At 37.3% G+C, this 25,922-nt stretch overlaps 1 protein-coding gene and 1 long non-coding RNA gene across 3 annotated transcripts; both read right to left on the bottom strand.

The window, feature by feature from the left end:
- Positions 1-17,076: 17,076 nt before the first annotated feature.
- LOC122294681 lies at positions 17,077-17,709 on the bottom strand. The gene has a single exon (XM_043103598.1). The coding sequence runs from the start codon at positions 17,707-17,709 to the stop codon at positions 17,077-17,079; it is 633 nt and encodes a 210-aa protein (XP_042959532.1).
- Positions 17,710-19,140: 1,431 nt separating this feature from the next.
- LOC122294752 lies at positions 19,141-21,175 on the bottom strand. Of its 2 annotated transcripts, XR_006237710.1 has the most exons (4): positions 21,107-21,175; positions 20,850-21,001; positions 20,701-20,734; positions 19,141-19,329 (listed from the first exon to the last, which is right to left on the bottom strand). It is a non-coding gene; the product is annotated as an uncharacterized LOC122294752 (long non-coding RNA). The 2 variants fall into 2 exon arrangements; XR_006237709.1 differs by lacking the exon at positions 21,107-21,175 and having other exon boundaries at positions 20,850-21,100.
- Between the last annotated feature and the right edge of the window lie 4,747 nt (positions 21,176-25,922).

The raw sequence follows: 25,922 nt of genomic DNA, 5'->3' as shown, positions 1-25,922 counted from the left end.
GTTCGCACGTCTGATTCTAAGTCCGAACGTATAATGCAATACGTTCGCATGTAGAGGAAACGTTCGAATGTTAATTAATAAACGTTCGAACGTTAACTATATATAAAGCCAGGCCTGACGGTTTCCAGGCCATAACATTCATCCAAAACTCAAAAACTTTCTTCCTCTCCGCCACGCACGCCGCCGCAACCGTCGCCATCCGCCACCGCAACCGTCACTAAAAGGTAATGTGCCTCTCCCTCTTCTATTTAGTACCATTTTAATCGGTGGGTTTCAAAAATTCGAAACCCACCGTAGGCCAGTTAGAACACTTGCATTTCCAGCCACCATTCGCACTAAATTGATAAAATAGGACCGTAGAAACATTCCCCACTGTTAGTAGACTATTATTTTGGTTGTTTGTGGCTTCGAAACATGCGTTTCGAAGCTTTCAGTAATGGCTGAGTCGACTCAGCGATTCCGTGTCGTAACGTTCGGACATCACGACACAACGTCCGAACGTGTGACCTTTAGTATTCTTTACGTTCGCACGTTAAATGATAATGTGCGAACGTATTATTTTTACGTGTGAACGTTTTATCCAACGCTTTAACAGAACGTTGGATAAAACATTCGAACGTAAACCATTGGTCTTCTTCGACTAGTAAGAACGTCCGAACGTATGACGGTTCAAATTCATTACGTCTGAACGTTTATATCATACGTTCAGACGTAATGAACTCATTCGTACGTTTTTATCGAACGTTTAATTGGCACGTTCGATAAGAACATCCGAACGTATCATCTTTGTAAGTTCGCACGTGACAATTTTAATTTTAACGTGCGAACGTACGTTCAATAACGTTCGAACTTTTCCTATTAAAATATTTTTATATTGTTTCTTTTTATTATTATTATTTTAGATATTGAAAAAGTGAAATTATTTAAAAATTTTACTGGCAAAATTATGTAAATTTATAAGGATGATATTTTAATTTTCTGTATAATCCATATATGTCATAATACGTATGTATCTGTGATTTTAATAATTTTTTTTAAATATTATAACTTATATTTTTTTAAAATTTTCAGGATATGGCTCAGTATATGACGACAAGGAAGCGAGGGAGGGATGGAGGCAATCCGGACATTACTCGACTGGGGGCATGAACTATTATGGGGGAACGAGAAATCCTCATTAATGAGTTTGATGAGCTCAGCTGGGAGCAGAAGACGCTGAGAGACGTCTTCGTCACCAGAGGCTGGGGCCCCATATGCACATTGAGGGGAAAGATTTACCCTTCAATGGTTCGAGAGTTTTACATTGGGATGGCCACCATGCCTAACGATGCATCATCCCATACTCTCAGTGTACGCGGTGTACAGTTTCAGTTCTCGGTGGATGTTCTCGCCGACTTACTCCAGATTCCGCGTATACTACCTGAGTCAACAGCTGCTCAGGCTGGTGACATAGCAGCTGTATTTTCCCTGGGCATATTTGAGGCAGATCCAGCCGCTTCTGCTTCATCTTCGGGCCCTGTTGAGTTTATGCCCAGTCATGAAAAAGATCGACCCGAGGGTGATCCTATTGTTGCTGAGGTTGGTGATGATGAGCGGGACCAGGATTTCTACATCCTCACTGGCACGGACCGCACAAAGCTCGATAGTCTGAACTCCTTCAGCCAGAATCAGCTGCTGCCTTTCTTTCGCATGTTGCACATTTTTGTTGCAACAAATGTAGACCCGGTGGCACATGAGAGCACATTCAGTCGGGCTCGTGCACAGTTCTTGATTTTCTTGGCACGTGGTGAGCCCATTGACTTGCCCCTTGTTATATTTGAGCGAATCCGTTATGAGGCTAGCATCGTTACCACGGATAATCTCCTGTACGGAGTCATCATCAGCCACTTATTACTAGCCCGGGGAGTGCCACTCCAGACGGAGGAGATGGTGATAAACCAGATGAGCCCCATCAACATAACCACACACCACCGGAGCATTGGACAGGGGAGAGGCTCAGCTCAGCGTCAATCTGGTCCTACGCCAGATCTTGTTCCCCCGACTGAGTCTGGGGCCGATGTTGCTCGCCCGTCGGCGAGTACTAGTCAGCAGCCGGGAGTTACATCTGCTGGGGATGTGCGACCTACTTGGGTTGATGCAATGATGACAAATATGAAGGCGTATATAGACCGAGAGATCGATAGATAGATTGCGCATATAGATCAGGCTGTCGCACATCTTGCATATCATGTAGATGTGCTAAACAATAAGGTTGAGACGTTGACTGAGGAGTTTCGATCTTTTGTAAACAGCAGTTCTGAAAATGATTTGTAAAAATTTATCATATTTTATTTTTTATTTTCGACATATGTAATGGACACAAATATTTAATGTATGTATTGTGTAGCTTAATTTCTACTCTTAATTTTATTTTAATATACCGTTACTCAACCTTACCATTAAAAAAATATATATTATGGTTAATTTATGTAAATTAACATATAACGTTCGAACCTTATCACTTTAACGTTCGAACATTGGCACTAATATATTAACGTTCGCACATAATTTATAAAAACGTTTGAACGTTCGCGCTAATATTTTTACGTTCGCATGTCAATATACATAACATTCGAACGTTATTGTGATGTGCGAACGTATTATGTGAAACGTCCGAACGTTTTAATATTCTTGCCCAACATTTAGTGACAGTTCTCACAAACCGTCACAATAAATACGTTTTAGTCACAGTTTAGAAACTGTCACTATTTATAATCTGTCGCTAAAAACCATATTTGTTGTAGTGCAATAAATGCAGACATTTTGCAAAATTATATAATAAAATATGAGTTTTTTTAAATAAAGTTTTTTAACAATCATTTGCATTATTAATTAATTATTTAATAAGCATAAATAGAAATCACTCCCCAAATAATGATCCTCCTACTTCACAGACTTCTTAGGCCTTGTTTGGGTACCATAATCATCTTACCTCATTATTATAATATTTTTAAAATTTTAAATAGAATATAATAAACAATTTGATTCTTTTAAATATCAAAATAAAAAAATATTAAAAAATAAATATTATAACAATATTAATTAACTTTCAGATTTCTTCTCAATTCACTATTCAACTAATCTTGAAGTGAAGTGGTAGGTTTATATATATATATATATATATATAACTATGACACCGGACAAAATAATAATTATTTTGATTGCTAGTTAATCAACATAAATTAAAAATTGAAATTGAGAAAAGATGCAAAATAAAAAGAAAACTTTAAAAAATATTGATTATTTATCAAATTTGAATTCGAGATTATTTATAAAATATTGATTATTGATAAAATGAGAATTACTAAGAATTCGAGATTAGGAGAATTTTTAAAAAATGAAAAATAAATACATAATTAAATAATAATTCTGCAAAAAATTTGGCAAAAATCAAAATTAGAATCACTACTAAAATTTAAAATAAAATATTTCATAAGAAAGCGAAAATGAACAGATGATTTGGAGAAAAACCAATAGATATTGTCCTAGTCTAAGCAAGATATTAAGCTTTTCTTTTTATATTTGTATCTTCTTAAGATAGTTTGACGCAATCAACATAGAATTTGGGTCCAAATCCCTCGCATCAGTTTGGGTTTGCATTAAATTATTTTATAAATTAATATATTTTAATAAGATATGCTATATTTATTTTATACTAAAAAGATGTTACAATCTAACATATTTATAATATATTATAAGTCTTTTCATATATCAATTAGTATTTCATTTTTAATATAATTGACTATTTTTTTAGGTCTCCTCGCCGGTGACTTTGTAGTTCCCCTCGATTGATTGAGGCATCCAACTCAAACACTATTTTCTGTATGAAATAAAATATATGTTAAATATACAATTATTCCATTATATATATTATACTCATATTGGGAATCTATTACTTATATTTAATACTATTAAAACTGTTAATAATTATATCATTATTATATATTATGGTATAAGGCAAGCATGCATGTGTTCCTAATTCGCAATCAATCTCCAAACTAGCAATTTGACAATCACACGGCCAAACTACAAACGAATTGTACTTTATCCATTTTCCAGTTTCAAACATAAATAACCTTAAAAGTTATATAGTAAAATATAAAATAAAGAAATTTTATTTAGTAAAAAGAGATAACAACAAATTGATCACCCAGAGGTGTGGCTCAACCTAGTATATAGGCAACACCATGGGTGCTGATTAGGCTTGTGCATGAAATGCATTGGGCCGATCCGTCCGCATGAACCGGCTTGAGCCCACCCGACAAAAGTTGGGTTCTTTGGACCCACGTCACTAGCGGGTCGAGCTTAAGTATTATCGGTCGAAACCGATACTGGCAATGTGTTTTGAACCAAGGCTGATACCTCTTCCCCTCGTTTCACAAACCCTAGCCACCGGTGTGACCACTCTGTCGTCCGTCACCATTCATCGTCGTCGTCGTCCATTGCTGTTCGTCGTCGCCGTCGTCTTCACCGTTGTTGCTGCCCTATGTCGCTGCTCCACCTTGCGTCCAGATCTTCCCCTGCAACGGGTTCGTCCTCTACGACCCACATGGCTTCTTGCACGATTCCTACACCTTCTTTTGTATTGCTTTCTAGTATTTGTTCCTTGGGTCTCAGATCTCTTCACCTTGGCCAGGTTGCTGGAATTTTTTTTTTTTTTTGTTTTATTATCTTTGTCTTTCTTCTCGTTTAATGTCCCAAAGTCTGATCCAGTAGTACTTTACCTACCTAGAGATATGAGCAATGAAAGAATCCAACTCCATGCGGGAAACTCCACCTTTATCCATGGACCGCCTGACAGCACTGCCCAAATCTGCCGCCCTCTCTTCGATGCCATCAATAGTTTCACAGCTTTTTCTACAGTGTTGACGTCACTAGCTATGCCTGGCATGACCAGTCCTTCACGACAATTCCAACTTCGAGCAATTCTGTAATCAGAATCGTGTTCCTCAGCTGGTCTGAGGCTATTGGCCAAGCTGCAATTGGCACCCCTCATGGTGATGCTCTTGATGCAAGAATTACTGTGGTAGAACAAACGAGGAGAACGCGAATGGGTTTAGAATGGGTTAGACCCGACTTGAATTTCACGGACCGGATCGGATTGATCGTATTTTGTTTTCCCGTCGGGTCGGACCAAATTATGGACCGGGTGGATCGGTGTGCAGCCCTAGTGCTTAGGGGTGTACAGAAAATCGATAAACTGCCTCAGACCGACCGAAACCGACCTCAGGACGCCGAAACCGGCCAAGAACCGGTCGGTGGTCGAGGGAATTTCTCATGAACTGACATCGGTCGGTTCGGCGTGTGTTTCAGGGCTAAATAAACCGCTAAACCGACCGATCGTTAAGTTATATATATATTTTCCTTTTTATACATATAAAACGACGCCGTTTCACTTTAATAATTGAAACGGCATCGTTCTCTGACGTCTTAACTTATTCAGTTTAAATGTAAACGGCACCGTTTGGCTTAAGCCAAATGGTGCTGTTTGGTATTAGGGTAAAATACCCCCCTTCCCCCTTCGGCCTTTCCATTTCCATCTGGGGTTTTCGAGTTTCTGAAAATAGAAACCCCCATCCTCCATACGGCCGGCGATCGCTTCTCTTGCATCTGGCCCTCTCCCGCTCACTGCTCAGCTCCCTGCGTCTAGCCCTCTCTCAGATTCCCAGCCTCTGCTCGACGGCACGACGCCCCTTCCTCTATCGGTGATTCGGTGTAAGTAATGGCTATGAGTTGGATTTGGGTAGGATCTTGCTATTTACCAAGTTTTTTTTTTTTTGGATAGGATCTTGCTATTTACATTTTACTAAGTTGGATTTGGGTTATATATGAGTAATGAGTTAGCTCTAATTTAATTTAGATTAATGTTTATTTTTAGTGTTATACTGTTATATAGTCCCGAATATGATATATGTTTAAGTGTTATATAGTCCTGAATATTAATGCTTTTTAGTGTTATTTTTAGTGTTATGATATCTGTTTATAACTTTATATAGCTCCCATGTGCAAATGATAAGTTCGTGAAGATAGTGTTATAGAGTAACAGAGTTGGTTTTCCCATCTTACACAAAATGAATCTCATCAAATTAAAATTTCAAATGTAAGGTTGCTTCGCTCTTGTATAACAGTAGTGTGGAAGCATTCTTTATGAGTTTTTAACTTCTTGAGTTTCTTTGTCATTATGCTTATAGTTTGAGGTGCTCTTGCAATTCTTGTTTGTTTTGCTGATGAGGTACTTGTTATTATTTATTTTTATGATTGCTTAATTCAGAGAAGAGGAGGGAGAGAAAGAGAGATAAGACAATAAATGATAAGTTCAATTTCAAATTGTTGATTTGCTTTCCTGATGAGGCCTAACCCACCCCACACTTTTTCTTGCCTGTATTGAACTGTAATATTTGTTTCTCTCCCTTTTATATATTATTTTGTTGGTGCCGTGAATGATATAGGCAAAACTTTGTTCTCTTGTTGATGCTATTATTAGTTATTGTTATTTTTATCACCATATATTTTACTGTATCAACTATGTTTTTTAATTAATTTTGAAATTAATGTTTCATATGTTAGATGGATTCCTCATCAACTCCAATTGATCTTGATAATGATGAACAAACCGTTAATTTGGGAGAGACCCAAACACCAAAACCTTCAAGTGCTCCTAGTAGTACTTGTCCACTTCCTAGGAAACGGAAGGGGAAGGATCCGTCAGTTGTTTGGGATCATTTTACGAAAGTTGAGGGTTGTCCCGTAGATGATCCGAAGGCTAAGTGTAACTATTGTGGCAAGATTTATGCATGCCACTCAAAGAGGAATGGGACTTCAACTATGCAAAACCACTTATCTGCATGTCCAAGAAATCCTCATAAACGTGGGCCTCTAGATAGATATCAACAAACATTGGCGGGTGAGGAAGTTGGAGAGACTGATAGTAGCGTGGTAAGAAATCTTGTAACCCACAAATATAGTGAAGATGCAGTGAGGTTGGCCATTGCAGAAATGGTAATAATTATTGATGAATTGCCATTTAGAATTGTTGAAGGACAATGATTTAAGAAGTTGGTTTGGTTACTTGAACCAAAATTTAAAGTGCCATGCCGTGTTACAGTTGCAAGAGACTTTATGAAATTGTTTACATCTGAAAAGGCCAAGCTTAGAAAGTTGTTTAAAGACGGGGAGATGAGAGTTTCATTCACTACTGATAAATGGACATCGATTCAAAATTTGAATTATATGTGCCTAACTGCCCATTTCATTGATAATGATTGGAAGATGAAGAAAAAAATCATAAATTTTTCTTTAATCCCTAATCATCGAGGGGATACAATTGGAAAATATATTGAATCATGCCTCCTTGATTGGGGTATTGATAAGATATTTACTGTCACTGTTGATAATGCTAGCTCAAATGATACTGCAATTTCTTACTTGAAGCATTTTTTGACGGAGAATGTGTTGGGTGGGAATTATATGCACTTGAGATGTTGTGCTCATATTTTAAATATTGTCGTGAATGAGGGTTTGAAGGAGTGTAATGACGCCATCACAATGGTTAGAAATGCAGTTAGATATGTGCGATCCTCCCCTGCTAGATTAGACAAGTTTAAGAAGTGTGCAGGAAAAGAAAAAATTGATTGCAAAAAATTGTTGTGTCTTGATGTGCAAACCCCATGGAATTCAACTTACATGAGGTTGGATGCGGCTGAGAAATTTGAAAAGGCTTTTAGGCGGATGGAGAGTGAGGATTACAATTTTCTATCTTACTTTAATGAGGGACACATAGGGCTTCCTAGAGCTGATGAGTGGGAGACACTGCGGATTTTTGTGAAATTTTTGAAGATGTTCTATGATGCCACTTGTCGCTTTTCTGGGTCTCTTCATGTCACGGCAAATACAAGTTTTGTGGAGATTTGCATGCTCCAAAAAGAATTGGTTAGGCTGAATCAGAGTTCTAATAGTTGTTTGATGAATATGGCCATAAGCATGAGAACGAAATATGATAAGTATTGGGGTTCATTGGATAAGCTGAACTTGTTGTTGTTGGTTGCAGTTGTGCTTGATCCTCGAAATAAGTTAGGCCTTCTCACCCGCAACTTGAGAAAAATTTATGATGAGACTCGAGGATTACATTTGGTGTCTAGTGTGAGACAGTTACTATTCAACTTATACGATGAGTACAATGCTACATTTGGTTCTACTTCAAGTAGCCGAGAACATGTGCTCATTTTGACATCTACACCCTCAATAGAAAGTGAAGAAGAGTCACAATTGTATATGGATTGGTATGAGCCAGATAACGAGATTGAATCAACTGCTGCTAAAACAGAGGTGGACCGATATTTATCAGATGGTTGTGAGGCACTCAGTTCATCTTTTGATTTGTTGATCTGGTGGAGACAGAATGAGGTTAATTATCCTATACTTGCAAGGATTGCACCAGATTTGTTAGCCATGCATGTTTCCACTGTTACTTCAGAGTCAGCATTTAGGACAGGAGGGTGTGTACTTGATCAGTTTCGGAATTCATTGGCTTCGAAAACAGTTGAGGCACTTATTTGTACTCAGAATTGGTTACAACATCCGTCGGCACCAATTGATCTTCGAGAGGCTATGGATAATGTGGAGAGCTTTGTAGTAGAATCTGGTAATGTATTCATTCAATATTAATTTATTTTTATAAGTTAATTTTATTTATTTATTGATTATCCAAATTTATTAATATTTGATGTTTAGTCTTAATTTGTTTTTTCATATTTATATAGAAATGGGAGTACAATCAGGCGTCACAACTATTGAAGATTGAAGACTTTTCGAATATGGAATGAAAAATTAAAGATCTAAGATTTTAATGTTTAATTTGTGTTAGTTGCTTGTTTATTGCTTAAAATAATTTGTGTTAGTTTGTATTTGTATTAAACAACTACTCATTTAGTGGATACTTTTATTGATTACTTAGTAGTTAGTTATTAACTAACTTATTAGATTTTAAATTATTATTTAGTAATTATAACTTACTAGTTACTATTATTAGTTTCTAAAACAACATTAGTTTTATTGTTTTAAACTAGTAATGAATTTTAAAAATACAAGAAGAAAAATTTAAAATATTGTGAATATTGACTAATAAATTCACTACATTGAGTAGAAAAGCCCAAAATGAGCAAAAAAAGCTTTCTGAAAAGGGGCCCAAAACAGTGGCCCAAAATGGCCAAAACCGACCGTGAACCGGTTCCGGTCGGTTCCAGCTCCTTGAACGGCCGGTTTTCGGTCGGCAAAATTAGGAATAACTGCCGGTCGGTCGGCGTCGGTTCGGCCCTTTACCGAACCTAGAATGTCAGTTTTCAGGCCTACTAGTGCTGATTAGGGGTGCTACCTGCCCCCTGCCTTGCATGGGCTGGGGTGGGGATTTTTTCCCCACAATCCGCCCCTGTGGATGCGGGGGTGGGGCACCCTGTCTGCCCCTTAAAAACTGGACATTTGGCCCAGTTCAATTATTTGAGCCCACAATGGTCTAGAAATGTATTCAAACTTGTTTTTGGGCCCAGGATTTACCTACAAAAATAAATATATTTAAAAACTAAAAAAAATAAATTATATGGATATAAACTATTAACTATATAATAAGTTTCAACTAATACTATTAAGTATTAACTAATAATCATCACTAAGGCACTAAACTATTACGATGATACAAATTAAGAGAACTAATAAACTATTACAATATTAAAAACTCATCTAAAAATAGTAAATATTACAAATTGTACTATTAACTATTGTAGCAACATTACAATTAATTGTAAATGAACTGAATCATCAAATTTCAAATTTGATCAATTTGGGGTGTCGGGTGGCGGTGAGTTCATTGAGTTGTGTTGACTGCTATGAGACTATGAGACTATGAGAATCAAGATCATAAAACCTATAATATTAATAAGTTAAAAATAAAATAAATTAGAATTATAAAGTTATAAACATGAAACAAAAATTTAAAATACAAAATATTAAAAGTATTAACCAATATGAGATTGGGTCATTGGGATGAAGATAAGCATGGATCATTGGGTCCTTAGGATTAAGATTTGGCATATGTATATTGAGAATATAAAACCTAAACAACAGACAAGCAAAATATTTAGATACTAAAATATTATATAACATTATAAATGCAAAACACAATTAAGGGACAAATTGGGCAAAGCATGGCAATGGTGAGTCCAATACACACAAAGTCATACTGCTAATCATGGCCTGGGTTTTTCTTTTTAATTAACATATATTATAAATATATATTATATGAATATATAGGCAGTGGGGCAAGGGCGGGGTATGTGTCGATTTCACAGACCTAAATAAACCTGCCCAAAGAATAGCTTCCCATTGCCACGAATAGACATTATCGTAGATGTCACGGTGGGACACCGAGTGCTGAGTTTTATGGATGCTTATTTAGGATATAATCAGATCCGCATGAACAAATCGAATGAAGAAAAGATGACGTTTATTATCGACAGAGGCCTTTATTGCTATTGAGTAATGCCCTTTGGGTTGAAAAATATCAGGGCAACTTACTAAAGGTTAGTCAATCGAATATTTAAACAACAAATCGGAAAGACCATGGAGGAATACATTGATGACTTGCTGGTGAAGGGAAAAGAGTCGAGCACCTAGCTGACCTACGAGAATCTTTTGCTGTACTTCACAAATATAAAATGAAATTGAATCCGGTGAAGTGTGCTTTTGGTGTAGATTTAGAAAAGTTCTTGGACTTCATCATCTCTGATAGGGGCATCGAGGTGAACCCAGAGAAAATTGATGCCATCTTGATATGAAGCTGCTCCAAAACATCAGTTTGACAAATTAATGTAACTTCATAGAATTAGTTAAACCAACTTTATAATAAAAGTAATTTTACAAGTTAACGTACCTCATCCAACCACATTAGTTTGTGGGTTTATTTTTGTGTAATAAATTTATAACTAAAGTATTTTCCCAAAAAAAACTAAAACAGGTGTGATCATGTTTGGTGTAAGCAGTTTGATATCTAAACTCTTTCAAACTATTTACCATGTCACACTATAGTACTTACTATAAGAATGGTAAATACCTTTCTCTCAGAAGTCAGAAGCATGGGGATGTATCTCTTAAAATAGTTCATTCAACAATTAATTGTTGGTAAAAAATACTTAAAACTAAGAAGAATGTGTAGTTCAAAGAGTTTAGTAAAGTTTTTAAAGTGGGAGAATGACAGATCAATTGTTGCAATGATTTATATTAAATAGAGTATTATTAAAGTATTAAATAAAGAGGAAACTAAAAACAGAGCAATGAAAGGGATTGCAAGCATGAAAAATGTCCATACCGTTGAGATGTACACAAATTACAAAATGGAAAACTCTAAATGCAATCGGCTCGTGTTGGCGTTGGACAAACGTGTGACGTGGATGTTTAATAAAACGTTTCGTTTCATTTAATTTGGGATGTTGAAACTAATGTTCTACTTGGCCACTGAGATTTTTCAGATAAGAATTTTGAGTTTTAAGATTAAATATTAAAATATTATATTTTAATATTATTATTATTTTGGAATTTGAAAAAGTAGGAAAAAAGTTAAATTGTTATTATATTTTGTATGGAGATTTGGAAAAATTATAATAATGATAGGAGAATTTTGTGTTTGAAATGAAAATTTTTTGTGGCCAAACAGTACCTAAATGAAACACAGGGTGGGAAGGAAAATTGGAACTGGGAAGGAAATTAGAACACCGAAATGCACAATTTCTCTTTATTGTTAAACTTCAGATTAGGGTCCCTTTCTTCATCCTCTCAAGAACATTCTCACCTTCAAAAGGTTCTCTGCATCCAAGCCTAAGGATCCTTTCTTTGCCACCACTCACCACTTCCCCATTGCCACTAGCCACCTAGTTGTTCCGTAGGTACGTACTCCTTCCCGGTCACCACCAACTCCTTCAGATATCTTTCAGATCATTCAATATGATTTTTTCTCCATTGTGAAATTGTTTTTTTCTTTTTGGCTTTGGTTTGGGCAAATGCTCTGCATTCCTAGAGCATGGAATCTCTTCCAAATCTACCATATGTTATGGATGATTAGTTTTAGTGGTTTTCATATCTCTCATAAGAAATCTCTCAAAAAATCTTGAAATGTAATTTTCGTTGTTTTAGTTGTTTGAGATTCTTGATTTTCTAGTTGTTAGGTTCATGAACTTCATGGGTGTTATGGGGTTGCTGGAACTGTAGACTTTTTGGTAGGTTTTTGGGTTACACGAACCATATAATTACTCTATTTTTGGATTCCAATTACTCTGTGGTATGCATATTTTTATGCTTGCAATCCCTCTAGTTACTCTATTTTTTGTTTACTCTTATCACTTGCCTTGGAATATGATGCAAGAGTGCCCTTGGATACAGTGTTTACAGAATTTGTTATGGCAAGGTATTTAAGAATTTTTAATTTCCTATGGAAGTTTAGGCGGGTGAAGCATGGGCTTATTGGTGCTTGGAAGGCAATGAAACCGAACTGTATTACTTTTCATTCCTTCACTAAGCTGCAGTGTACTATCAAGTTCCAGCTACTTTTGACACTACGGCGATGCTAGGTTCTTTGGGATGACATGAACCATTTTGTAACAAACTTACAATGAAAAGGTCAAATTTATCAAGTGAATTGGAGGTCGCAAAGGATCTTGATGATCTACTGGCTGCACACAAGAAATATCTCCATTCAATTGTAGAAAAATTCCTCATTGGAGAACGTTCCCAAACCCTTTCCAAGTCACTCTTTTAGCTCTTTGATCTTATATTGCGGTTTCAAAGTCATATTGATCGATTATATGAAGTCATATGCGAGCTAGACGCAATGTATTCATCTTTTTGTATTATTATTATTATTGTTATATGTCTTTACAATTTTTTTTTTTTAATATCGTAAGAACTGCATTTGGTCAGGCTAGTATATACTAATATACATTTTTGCTGCAGAATGGAATCCTCTTTACCCTCTCGACACAAGAGCAAATCACAAAGGCCAATAAGTGATCAAACTTCAGAACCTGGGTCCTGGATAAGTGATGGCAGGAAGGCCCTGACACAATGTGCCGATGAATTTTTTTGAAACACGAGACAAGAATTGGATGAAATAGCAAAGGAATATTCATCACTAATTTACTTGCTTAGAACTATGTGGTTAGTTTATGTAATTGTTATGTTATGTAAGCAAAGCCAATATGCTGTGGATATATCAATCAACTCTTTGTATTTAGTTAGTTGCACATGACATGTCATCACTACACTGGTGGGTATAAAATCAGAAAATCCCTATTTGGTTTCACTAGACGTTGTCAATAAGCTTTGGAAAAGCTTAATTATGAGTCCTTATTTTCACTTCATTATTTATAAAGTTTCAAAGTTTGACATCAAGATCATAAAAAATTCTTTCAAGAATACAATATAAGTTGCCAACAATGTGAACAAATCCAGCTAAATACGATACATGAACCAAGCCTAATGTAGTTCACTTCTCAAAAACAAAGAATGGTCTTCGACCTTTGCCCATCTTCATTGTTAAAGAATAGAAATGCGTTGCTGAAACTCTCTGTTTTTCATTAATAAAGTTTGTCTACAGCAGACTGTATTTATACATGATGTAAAAGAATAAAAACAACTGAGTTGGATACAAATCACCATAGACACCAATAAAAATTTCTCTACTGTTAGTTTATAGAACTTGTATTCGATTGTGCTGTGCTTTGCTGTTCAGTGGCACCCATGGTACCCTTTTGTTGTAAATCACAATCGCTCTGCAGTTGTCCTCTATTGCTTGCTGTAGTGTCATGCTGAGTGCCCTCATTTTGTTTGTGAAAAGGTGGCATAGAATCTTTTATTTCAATACGCCCCCTCGAGTCCAAGGGGGTAACTACCACGTTGATACTCGTTCTAAAAACTGTGAATTTCTCTGCAACTAAAGGCTTAGTTAGGACATCTACAATTTGTTCTTTGGAGCTACAAAATTGAACTTGTAGTGCATAGGCAACAACTCTATCCCTCACAAAATGATAATCAATGTCCATATGCTTTGTTTTGGAGTGATAGATTGGGTTGACAGAGAGATATGTGGCTCCAACGTTGTCACACCACAAGATTGGAGCCTTAGAAAGAGAAACACCAAGTTCTCTAAGAACTGTTTGAAGTCATATTGTCTCAGCAGCTGATGATGCGAGTGACTTGTACTCGGCTTCTGTTGTTGAACATGCAACAATCCGTTGTTTCTTTGAGCTCCAAGAGATGAGATGATTTTCAAGGTAAATGCAGAATCCTCCAGTTGACCATCGATTGTCTGGACATCCTCTCCAATTAGAGTCTGAGTATGACTGAAGTGCGAAGGTGGACTAATTTTTAAAGAGTAAGCCATAGCTGATTGTGGCTTTGAGATACCTGAGGACTCGTTTAACAGCACTCCAGTGAGAAAATTTTGGAGAGTACATAAATTGGCAGATTTTATTCATTGCAAAAGAGATATCTGGCCTTGTGAGAGAGAGATATTGCAAACCACCTACGATGCTTCTGTACAGAGTTGGGTCATCAAAATCTGGAGAGTCAAATTTTGATAACTTGAGAGAAGCTGCCATTGAAGAGGAGACTGGTTTTGCATTAATCATTTGACTTCGAAGAAGCAAGCTCTTGATGTATATTTGTTGAGTGAGCAAAAGACCTGCTGCTATGTAGTCGCCTTCCAGTCCAAGAAAAAAAGAAAGTTGACCCAAGTCTTTGACTGGAAATGCATAGCCTAAGTCACGAAGAAGGAGATCAATGGTTGAGGATTTTGACCCTGTGACAACTAAGTCATCTACGTAGACTATAACATAGAGGGTAACATCACAATGCTACAGGATGAACAAGGAATGATCTACCTTTGAAGCTGTAAAACCGTATGCAAGTAACCATGAGCTGAGTTGGAAAAACCAAACATGGGGTGCTTGCTTCAAATCGTATAGAGCCTTGTGCAATTTGCACACATATGTGGGATGAAGTGGATCTACAAATCCCTAAAGTTGCTACATGTACACCTCATTAGCTAATGAACCATGCAAAAAAGCTTTTTCAATATCAAGTTGGCACAAGGGCCATGACCGAGTGACAGCAATAGACAGAATAAGTTGTATTGTGGAAGGTTTGACCACTGGAGAAAAAGTCTTGTTGTAGTCCAAGCCATGTTGTTGATGATACCCTTTAGTCACAAGACGAGCTTTCCTTCGTTGAAAAGAGCCATCAACGTTTGTTTTGGTGTGAAACACCCACCTGCATCCAAGAATGTTAGCCATGGGTATGAGGAGTGCAAGAGACCAAGTACAGTTTTTGTTGAAGTGTAGCATATTCTTTGCCCATAGCCTTTCTCCATTCTGGAAATTTTGAGGCAGCTGAATAACTAGAAGGGTCGTCTGGGACAGTCAAAGTGGAGGTGAGATAGAATCGGGTGGAGTATGGAATGGTTCCATCAGTGAACTATCTTGGTCTAGACGAGTTTGTCTAGGCCCATGTAATAATGGGAGATCGAGGTGGCTGTAAAATAACTAGAGGAGAACGAAGAATAGGAGCAGAGGATGAGAGTGGGGAATTTGGTGTCGGCACAGCAGAGGATGTGGATTGACTTGAGGTAGACGATGAAGAGAGAAAGTGATGTGGGTTTGGGCTTGGACCGAGCCCAAGAATAGACGGAGAGAATATGGGCAGAGGCACGGTTGTTGACTGGGCTGGAGGAGATGAATGAATGCGTAGAGATTTTGAAAGTGGAAATGAAGCCTTGTTAAAACTGACATCTCGAGAGATGTATAAATGTTTTGTGACTAAGTCAAGGCATTTATAGCCATTATGCGAAGCACTGTAACCTAAAAAGAGATATGAAACAGAGTGGAAATTTAATTTATTTGAAAGATAGGGTATGAGATTGGGCCAACATTCACATCCAAACACTTTAAAAAATTTATAATCTAGTTTAGAATTATAAACTAGAAAATATGGTGATTTATTTTTTAGAGTGGGTGAGAGGAGAAGATTAATCAAGTAAACCACAGTTTCAAAGGCATCGGCCCAATAGGAGAAGGGTAGTGACGAGTGGGCCAATAAAGTGAGCCCGGTTTCAACAATGTGCCGATGTTTTCTTTCAACGAGTCCATTTTGTTGATACGTGTGAGGGCATGAGAGACGATGAGTGATGCCTAATTGTTGACAAATTGGAGTTAAGGGTCTAAATTCTCCTCCACCATCTGTTTGTAAAATTAGGAGTTTGGAGTTGAATAATCTTTCAAGATAAGGTAAAAAGGTATTGAAAATTTGTGTGACATCTGATTTTAATTTCAGTGGGAAGAACCATGTATACTGTGTATAATGATCAACAAAAGAGATATAGTGTTTAAAACCAAGTCTTGAAACATAAGGAGCCGGGCCCCATAAGTCAGCACAAATGAGTTCTAAGGGCCTGGAATATTTGGCCTAACTATTACAAAAGGGCAACTGATGACTTTTAGAAAGGGGACATTCAGGACATTTAAAACTTGTAGTGCTGGAAGAAATAGGCAAGCATCTTGTGTGCAGAACACGTGAAACCAACGCTAGAGATGGATGCCCAAGCCTGCGATGCCATTGTTCCAGAGTAGTTCTTTCACCAAGATGAGTGGATGGAGATGAAGAGTTAGTGGAAGGAAAGACATAAAGACCGTTATGTGTTGGCCCTATGAGGAGGAGAGTCCCCCTGTGTTTGTCTTTCATAGAAAAGTGAGAAGAGTGAAACTCAAAATAACACAAATTATCGATACAGAATTGAAGAACAGAGACTAAATTCTTAGTTATGGAACGAACATGTAACATATTACGAAGTGAAAAAGTAGAAGAAGAAGACATGGGATTGAAAGAGGAGTCACCACTTCCATCTCCAACCCGTATTGTGTCAGCACCACTATATTGTTTAGATGAAATATTCAAGTTATTCAAGTCATTAGTTATATGATGTGTAGCTGCAGAGTCCAGATACTATGATGAATCAGAGAATGATGCAGGAGCAATGTAGTTAGCCAAAAAGGATCGTGGAGCATCAAGCTGATAGGAGTGATCAAACCTGTATCGGCATTGAAGTGCAACATGGCCAGATTTATTGCAAACCTGGCATTGAGGGCGCTGGGCAGTATACTGAGGTGTAGGATTTGCAGAGTTTGTGAAGGAGTTGGTTCTACCACCATGAGAGTTGGAGTTGAATGGACCTCTCCCTCGACCTTGGCGTCCACCGCGAGAGAAACCACGGCCGCGTTGGTCACGCCCACTTGAGGCACTGAAGTTGGCAGTGGGTTCAACAGAGGATACATTGTTCCTTGTTAGGTGGGATGCTCGTGCCTCATGTATGAGCAAGAGTTGGTACAACTCATGCGACGAGAGAGGCTTGACTCTGGTTGTTACCGAAGTAATAAAAGTTTCATAAGATTGTCCAAGGCCATTTAGCAAGTATGTAACAATCTCTTTGTTTGGGAGATGAGTACCAGTAGCAGCAAGAGAGTCAGCAAGGGGTCGAACCTTTCCAAAATATTTAGAAATTGATTGGTCACCTTTGGAAAGATTAGTAAGTTGAAAACGCAGTTGAAACTCTTTTGCTTGAGAGTGAGAAGCATACATTGAAGCCAAAAGAACCCATAGAGCTCAGGCAGAAGTAGAGGAGAGTACGTGACCAATAATAGAGTCAGATAGAGAGGAAAATAGAATGCTATGGACGAGTTGGTCTGTGCGTTTCGAACTGAGAAAGGAGGGATTGGCTTTGGGAATGGTAATAGAGGATTCAGCAATGGTTTCAGGGGGTGTGGAAAGAGACCCATCGACATAACCAAAGAGGTCTTGTCCTCTGAGATAAGCCAACATTTGTACCTTCCATAGAAGGTAATTATCATTGGTAAGTTTGGTGGAGATGACATGTGAGAAGGAAGATAAGGTGGGAGGTGGAGGAGGAGGTTCGGAGGAAGAAGCCATGGATCAGAAAGACTACGATTTGAAGGCTCTCGATACCATGTTAAAGAATAGAAATGCATTGCTGAAACTCTCTGTTTTTCATTAATAAAGTTTGTCTACAATAGATAGTATTTATACATGATGTGAAAGAATAAAATCAATTGAGTTGGTTACAAATCACCGTAGACACCAATAACAAATTTCTCTGCTGTTAATTTCTAGAACTTGTAATCGGTTGTACTGTGCTCTGCTGTTGAGTGGTGCCTGTGGTACCCTTTTGTTGTAAATCACGATCGCTCTGCGGTTGTCCTCTATTGCTTGCTGTAGTGTCATGCCTAGTGACCTCATTCTGTTTGTGAAAAGGTGGCATAGAATCGTTTATTTCAATATTCATAAACAAAATACACACATAAGCAACAGTTTTTCAACCATACCGTAACAAATACTTGAACTTCTCGGCATCTAACAGCAACAGATGTCCCCATTTTATCACCAAGCTTGTTGCAAATATCACACTGTAGCCAGCTGCAAAATTTGACTAAAATAATCACCAACTCAAAAATTTTTTTTACTAAAACAAAAAACCATGAGTACTTTTTATTTTCGAAGTAACAAAAATATTCACTTCTACAATAAGATCTCCAATTGTGTTCAATCCACGCTCTCCGATTGTGTTCTATCTAGTCCAAGTTAAATCTATGAACATAATAGAATATATGTTTAACATTTAAATCATATTACAAATGGGAGGTATCAGTTACCCATTCGATCATGCTAATGTCCCATTACCCATTCAAACTCAAAACAGAGCTCAATATTAGGCCTGTCCATCCGGGTTCCGACCCGGAAACCCGGGTATACCCAAACCGGAACCCGGATTTCAAATCCGGGCCGGAACCCGGGCCGGATCTACCCGGGTCATACACGGGCCGAAACCCGGATGAATCCGGGTTTTGAAAACCCGGATTCCGGGTTCCGGATTGAACCCGTTTTTTTTTTTTTTTTTTTTTTTTAAAGGAAGATATACAAGAGTAGAGGGTTGAAACATATCATTTACTCCTGTATCAAAGTTTCAATTAATTTGCCTTAAAATAAAAATGCATGTAAAACCAAAAAATATTTCCAATATTCATCTATGCAAGTATGCATGCATCAGAATATAATCCACTACATATTATATTATTTGTTTTTTATTCATTACATTACAAAATACTAAATTACAATATATGAATTAAGATAAAGGAATGTGCATCTCATTGTTCTCCACCTCTTGGACTCCACCATTACATATATCTGGAAGCAAAAAGGAAATTAAAAGAATATTAGTATCATAAAAGGGAGGCAAAGAGCATCCCTAACAAGTTAACAACTCCTTACATATAATCGTTTACCTATCAAAAAAATATATATCTATGGAGCAATGTCCTTTTTCATAATATGTTCTACATCTTACCAAAAAGCTTAAAAGTATCATTAACCGACACAAACAGATATCAGTCTATCACTGAATTGTTGCATCATAACATCTCACTGAATTCATGCTGAAGATATTTAATTGACAAAGGTCCCAAAAAGCCAAATGAAAGTGAAACCATTTAAAGAAGATTTCCCTTGATAATCACATCAAAACTTGAAACCCCTACTTTTAGATATTCTGTTCAAATTGTTCTATCAACTACCGGCTACCACAGACACGAGAGACATGAGAAGGAACAGCTGAAAATTTTATCATGGAGTAATTCAATTCTTATCATCAATTTATCATTATCATGGTAAGTATTACCCAAGAAAAAAATACTTTTTCAAGTGAGTATAATATGTCCGATTCAGCACCTGCACCAAATGCCAAATGTCGGCACTTATGAGGCTGGGATTAGCATAAACCCAGGACAATTAATTACGAGAGAGCTAAGAAATTGAAGATGATGGTGGGAAAATTACCGCCCGTTAGGTCCCAAAACTGTTTGGTAGTAAGAGGAAGTTTCTGTTTAGACATGAAAGAAAAAACAAAAATCATACTACAAGCTGCAATCTAGAAGTGTGATCCATTATACCTTTACAACATTATCCAATCCACCTGAAACCACCCATCGACCATCAGGTGTGAATTTTATTGCAGTAATGCCTTGAGTATGACCCCTATATGTGTGGATGCATCCTTTCTTTCTAATATCCCAGATCTTTAGGTTAGTATCGCTGGAACCAGAGGCAAAGAACTTGCCAAACGGATGAAATTCAAAACCAGTGTAGTTGGATCTGTGTCTAGTAAGAGTTCGAACCACTACACTTCAATAACAATAACAAACAGACTAGAATTTACTCACAACCTAGTCCTACAATTCACGTAACAACTAAACACTGCAAGTCTGTAGATTCCAACCTAGAAAGAAATGAAAGGGAACTCATAATGTTGCAATTTCCTAAAGGCATGGGATCGTGACAATCTATATCACTTAGTCCTAAGATATATTATACAACTTGGGAGAAATATTAATATTATCTCTTGAAAAAGATAGAAAGCATGCAGTAGTACTGACACTGGATTTTCCTGAAGAGATTACCAATTTCTATCATCTGGGTTTTGCTCAAATAACAGCTTATACATTATACCCATGTTTAACAAAGTAACAAAAAATAGCCATGTTATCTAAGTGAGAGAGTTACCATTTTAGGCCAAACAAAGAGCAGGTCTCCGACGCTTAAAGAAAAAATAACAAAACAGAGAAAAATAACCCATGTTAAATAAAAAATGGCAGATCTAGGAAAACCATGTTTATAAATGCTCAAAAGGAAAGAGAAAGAGAGACGCTTACCTGGTTTTCAGATCTGGATCCCCAGATCTTCTCAGTCCTCCTCTCTCTTCTCAGATCAAATCGTCTCCCCTCCACATCTCGCAGATTCTCCATGCAAGAGCTTGCTGATGAGGCAATCTACTACGGGATCGAGTCGCACCTCAGGTCCGCCTCTGACGAAGGAGAAGATTCAAGTGCAGCGTTAAAACGAAAGAAGAAAGCGTTTACACGAGAGAGAGAGAGAGAGAGAGAGAGAGAGAGAGAGAGAGAGAGAGAACCAAAACTAAAGAAGAAAGCGGCAGCAGCTAGGGTTTTTACATGAGAGAGAGAATGTGTGAAGTGAACACGGGTTACGGGTTTAGAGTTGCAAAAAGAACAAAATTAAATGAAAACCAGGTACCGGATTTTTAATCCGGTACCCGGTTTTTAAACCCGGATCCGGACCGGATAGGTCCGGATTTTGTAATCCGGGTTCCGGCCCAGATTTAATCCGGGCCGAAACCCGGAACCGGAATCCAGTTTTACCGGATTCCGGGCCGGGCCGGATAAAATCCGGCCCGTATGAACAGTCCTACTCAATATAGGGTGGAAAAAAATGACTTTCTTGAAGTGAATTAATACTTCGAGTACCAAAACATACCTTTGATGCCCTTAGGATCAAGTTCAAAACCTAAAATTCTGATAAAACTCCACAACTTGAATTACAATTGAAGAGAAGTAAGACTACAAGCTTCAAATACCACAAAAGACAAAAGGAACAATAAAAGCTGAAATTGCATAAACAAACATTTTAATTAGCATTGAAGCTTGTCATCCTCTTTTTATTTTTAAGAATATCGATCCCATCTTCCAGCAATCGAACCAACTTTCTTGCAATTTCAATATTTGTCTACTTTTCCATTGATGGAAGAATTAGGATCCAAGCAAGAAAAAGATAATGATGAATAAAAAAAAAGTTGATTTACCAGTTCACATGAATCTCAGAACAATCTATGTTACTGGTGTCTTCCGTTCCATTCTTGTGCTATATTTATTTCTTGGGAAGAATTAAGAAAAATCTCTTCTCAGTAGTAGGAACCAACTCCAAGTATGACTTTGTTGTTGAACTACAATTTTCAGGCTTCTCAAAATCCTGGTCTGGTTGTGAAAGGATGGAGAATGAAACAATGAAACAAAACAAAGCTTCATTCCTTTCGTAATGGTAATTTCTTCATTAATATGCCAAAATGCTATCCTATCTCTAGTGACTATATATTGTTGAGAGTTACCCTTGAGAATTTATTATTTTTTATTATTTTTTACTTGAGTAAATTTTTTAAATAATATTGTGAATTTTTTTATTTTTTTAAAAATATTTAAATTTATTAAAAAATACATGTAAAAAATACAAAAGAAAAAAAAAACTCAAAACAACGCACGGGAGCTCCAAGCAGTGCCAATAGCACCACCCCTTTTGTTTATGGTCTTTCTGGGATTACGCCATCACGGTCGGTGGTGATTAGTAATACAATTGTCTTCATGTTATTTGCTGCTATCATTTTCTATGGTTGGAAAAATAAAGACATTTATCATATCAGTTCTTCTACAGGCAAGATATTTCGCGTAGGAATTGCGCAGGAATGAGTTTTCAATTCCGCATCAACTACAACTAACGAAATAAAAAAATAAAAAAATAAAAAAAAATGAAAATGACTATTTAACCCACATGAACTGAACTGGGACTGGCAGGAAGGCTGAAATGCAAAACACGACCAGAGACAACAGAAACCCATTTCCTGCTCGTAGAAGAACTGCAACTCATTTCCATGTCATTCACATTCGTCTCTCTCATTCACGTTCATCTCAGAAACTTCAACCCATTTCCTTACAATCCATTTCCTTGCAATCCAGATTTTACAGAAACTGCAACCCATTTCCTCACAAGGAAATCCTCTTTCCTGTTTACTCCAGAACCTCAATACTAATATGATAAAACATTAAAATCCAAAAGCTAACAATCATTAATATCTTTATTAGTTGCCAATAGTTTTAGCACAAAAGTTATGGAAACTGGATTTTGAGTTGAACTAAACGATGAAGATGTTATTGCTCTTTCTTGGGGGTTTTGAGGTAGTAGATAATGAACAAATCTCAATTTAGTTCACAGTCAGATAGCAATTTCTGGTTCATATAGTTCGAATAATTGGCCAAAGATTGATTGTGTAGAGACTTGTAGTGTTGGTAGTAATAGCCACCAGCTGAACTAGTGTTCAATGAGGTATATTTTTTTTTTTTTTAAGTAATTCAATGTGGTAGATATAGAAGCCTCAGAATAACTGGCCTTTATATAAGACTTGGTACTACAATTCTTAAATGGAGAATTAGCATGAAATAACTGCCACTTCACAAGATGTTATGGTCTCAACACCCTTCGTATTCTCATCCTTCATGCTCTTGGGCTTTTTACAAACTACACACAAAGAACCAAATCATTGTAACTACCGAAAAAAGAAAAACCAATAGAATGGGAAAGGTAAAAATAAGCCACTAAAATCAATAAAAAATATGGAGTCTAGATGCATTTTAAATATTTATATTAACTTTTTATTAGTTATAAAATTATTGGAGTATATATTTCAAGAAGTGCCATTGTTTCTTTTTCCCTATATTTCTAACTGGAAATGATCCCTTTAGAATCTGGAGGAAGCAAATAAGTTGGATAGATTTGCATCAGAATCTCTGCATTCAGTCATGAAACCACTATCTGCTTAGCAAACCAAATCACCATTCCTCCAGATAGATAAAAGGACAGATGGTGTTTCTTCCCTTTTCTATTATACAGAACATATAACCTCCCTTTCTCCTAAAAACAAAAACCTTGGATTCATGGTGCAGACTCCTATCCATTGCTTGAAAAGCTACTAACAAGCAACAAAATACACCCAATCTAAAGAAGAAATTGCACAACAGGAAGATTAGACATCATAACTTGGATATTCTGTTAAAATCAAAGTTCCCACAGAGAGAGAGAGAGAGAGAGAGAGAGAGAGAGAGAGAGTACAAGAATTACGTAAAAAACAATTGTCCAAAATGACAAGCCATAGAGCTCCAACAATTGTCCACATAATTCTAAACAAACAGAATAGAAAAGACCAAGATACCTTGCTATATTACAATGAATAAAAAGATGGTCCATTATTTCCACGCTAACTTTGTATTAGGGTTGAGCACCAACGCAACCAAAGTTGGTATCTGGGTCCTCCGACTCCGACTCCGACTTTGTCGGAGGCCAAGTTTGACCTCCGACTCCGGCTCCGAAGGCTATATGCTCCGCTCTGGCTCCGACTCCGACTTGTCGGAGCGGAGTCGGGACGGAGTCGGTGAGACCGTGGGAGGGCAGTGGGCACCGTGCGATGACCCAGATCTGCGACGGCGTGGGGACTCGAGGCGACGGCCGACGGGGACTGTCGAGTACCGACTGGGGCACTTGAAAACAGATCTTCAAAAAAACGGCTAGAAATCAAATCAACAACCAAAAGGTCCAAAACCATAACAGATAAAAGAGAAATCAAAGATTCAAAAAAACTTAAACAGATTTCAAAGTTTCAAACCCAAGAATGAATCGAACGATTTCTGTTAGAGAGAGAGAGAGGAGATATCGGAGATGCCGTCGGAGGCTAGGGCTGCACCGTTTCGTGGTGGCTGAGGGGGTCGAAGGCTGGAGCTGCCGCTGTGCCGTTTCAACTTTCGTGGGGGCTCAGGGATGACTACTGAGTGGCTGTGGCTGAGTTTAAATATAAACCCTAGGTCCTTATCGAAACGGCCAGACTTCAGTATCGGGGATTCGGGGGGGGGGGTGGGGGAGGGGAAATAAACTGCCAGACTTCACTCTTCAAAGTAAACGGCGCCGTTTACCTCCCAAACGGCGCTGTTTTACTAAAATTACTCTGTTTTGGCAACCAAAACAGAGTCCAACGACACCATTTGGGCTCTGTTTTGGTATATTCAGCCCCCCCCCTTTTTTTTAAACTCTAAATCAAATATTAATTTTGTTTTAATACTATATATATTAACTATACTATTATATATAATATAACTATATATATATATTATATAAGTATAGTTAATTAGTAAGTTAATATATAACTATATATATTATATAAGCCCTTAATATAGATAGTATATATATAACTATATATTATATATTGACTTATAGTAAACTAGTAATGTAAAATATAAAATAAGCTATAGTAACTTATAGTGTAACTAATAACTATATTAACTTATATTATTCATTATAATGTTTATATATTATTATTTATTAGATGTTAATATATTGATAACACATATTTTTATAAAATATGTACAATATTGGAGTCAGAGTCGGTGTGTCGAAGTCGGATCGGAGCGGAGTCGGAACACCTCCACCTCCGACTCTGACTCAGACTCCGACTCCGAATCTGACTTCCAGGGGAAAAAAAACTCCGACTCCGACTCCAATTCGGAGGGGAGCCGGAGTGGAGTCGAAGCTGGAGTCGGATTTTCAGATTTCTGCTCAGCCCTACTTTGTATGGGCAACATGGATACACCACAGCAATCCAAATAGTTCCGTGATTGCCCACTATTTAATTCCCCCGATGCAGCAATACATGTACAGCAAAGCAGAGCTTTATCCTTCAAAATTCTCTTTTAAAGGAGAGAGGCACTATGAAACTGAAACTATTATTTGACAGCAACAGAAACTATGAAGCCAAAACTTTCTCAAAGCCAAAACTAAAGCATATCAAAGTATATTTGAAGCCAAAACTATGACAGAAATTGAAATAGGCAAACAAGGCAGGTCATAATTTAGGAAAAATTGTTCATAGTCCAGACCCAACGTGAATTAACTTTGACCCCTTCGATCAAGAAAAAAAGGGAATCAATTTGAGAGAGAGAGAGAGAGAGAGAGAGAGAGAGAGAGAGAGAGAGGGTACCTTTATAGGATCGAGTTGGCTCTTGGGCTCTCAGGATCGAGATGGCTCTCGGGTCGCAACACAGAGGAGGGAGGGAGATGGCTCTCTGGCTCTCGGTTAGAGTTTATGGGTTCATAAACCCATCTTGGGTCACTTCAGA

Source organism: Carya illinoinensis, chromosome 14, assembly GCF_018687715.1.
Source record: "Carya illinoinensis cultivar Pawnee chromosome 14, C.illinoinensisPawnee_v1, whole genome shotgun sequence".
In the NCBI taxonomy this organism is placed as follows: Eukaryota; Viridiplantae; Streptophyta; class Magnoliopsida; order Fagales; family Juglandaceae; genus Carya; species Carya illinoinensis.
The sequence above is the reverse complement of the archived record's forward strand: the minus strand, read 5'-3'. Positions and strand labels throughout refer to the sequence as shown.

What these genes read in the sequence shown, in the direction of transcription:
- LOC122294681 (XM_043103598.1), bottom strand. Translation starts at nt 17,709, where the DNA reads ATGTATGCTTCTCACTCTCAAGCAAAAGAGTTTCAACTGCGTTTTCAA.